We start from the raw sequence: 887 nt of genomic DNA on the forward strand, positions 1-887 counted from the left end.
ATTCCAGATGTATGTGAATGGCCAAAAACCCTGAAATACTTGAATCTGTCCAGCACTCAAATTCCTAAACTAACAACTTGCATTCCCCCAACGCTGGAAGTTTTGGATGTCAGCGCTAACAACCTGAGGGAGTTTGGACTGCAACTCCCACTTCTCAAAGAGCTGTACCTGGCAAAAAATCAGCTGAAGACCTTGCCTGGTGCCGCTCCCATTCCTAACGTAGCGGTCATGTCGGTCAGAAGAAACAAGCTCAACAGTTTCTCCAGGGAGGAGTTTGAGTCCTTCAAGAACATGGAGCTGCTGGATGCCAGCGACAACAACTTCATCTGCTCCTGCGAATTCCTCGCATTCATCCAGCACGAGGCCGGGATCGCCCGGGTGCTGGTGGGGTGGCCGGACGAGTACAGGTGCGACTCTCCCCTGGTGGTGAGAGGGGTGCAGGTTGGAGCCGTGCACCTCTCCCTGATGGAGTGCCACCAGTCCCTCGTGGTGTCGCTGATCTGCGTCCTGGTGGTCCTGGTGATCCTCGTCCTCGTGGCGGTTGGCTACAAGTACCACGCGGTCTGGTACCTGAGAATGACGTGGGCATGGCTCCAAGCCAAGCGGAAGCCCAAGCGGGCCCCTGCAAAGGACATCTGCTACGACGCTTTTGTCTCCTACAGCGAGAACGACTCCGGGTGGGTGGAAGACATCATGGTGCGGGAGCTGGAGCAGGCCTGCCCCCCGTTTCGGCTGTGCCTCCACAAGCGGGACTTTGTGCCAGGGAAGTGGATCGTGGACAACATCATCGACTCCATAGAGAAGAGCCACAAAACGCTCTTTGTGCTGTCCGAGCACTTTGTGCAGAGCGAGTGGTGCAAATACGAGCTGGACTTCTCGCACTTCCG

General features: G+C 56.1%; 1 protein-coding gene across 1 annotated transcript; it reads left to right on the forward strand.

Annotated features, from left to right (window-relative positions):
• Positions 1-6: 6 nt before the first annotated feature.
• LOC104279969 (toll-like receptor 2 type-2) lies at positions 7-882 on the forward strand (the record flags this gene model as incomplete). The annotated part of the gene is made up of 1 exon (XM_009877451.1): positions 7-882. A coding segment is annotated over exon 1 (654 nt), but the record flags the coding sequence as incomplete, so codon positions are not given.
• Between the last annotated feature and the right edge of the window lie 5 nt (positions 883-887).

This window comes from Apaloderma vittatum, unplaced genomic scaffold (assembly GCF_000703405.1).
Source record: "Apaloderma vittatum isolate BGI_N311 unplaced genomic scaffold, ASM70340v1 C11734324, whole genome shotgun sequence".
Classification (NCBI taxonomy): Eukaryota; Metazoa; Chordata; class Aves; order Trogoniformes; family Trogonidae; genus Apaloderma; species Apaloderma vittatum.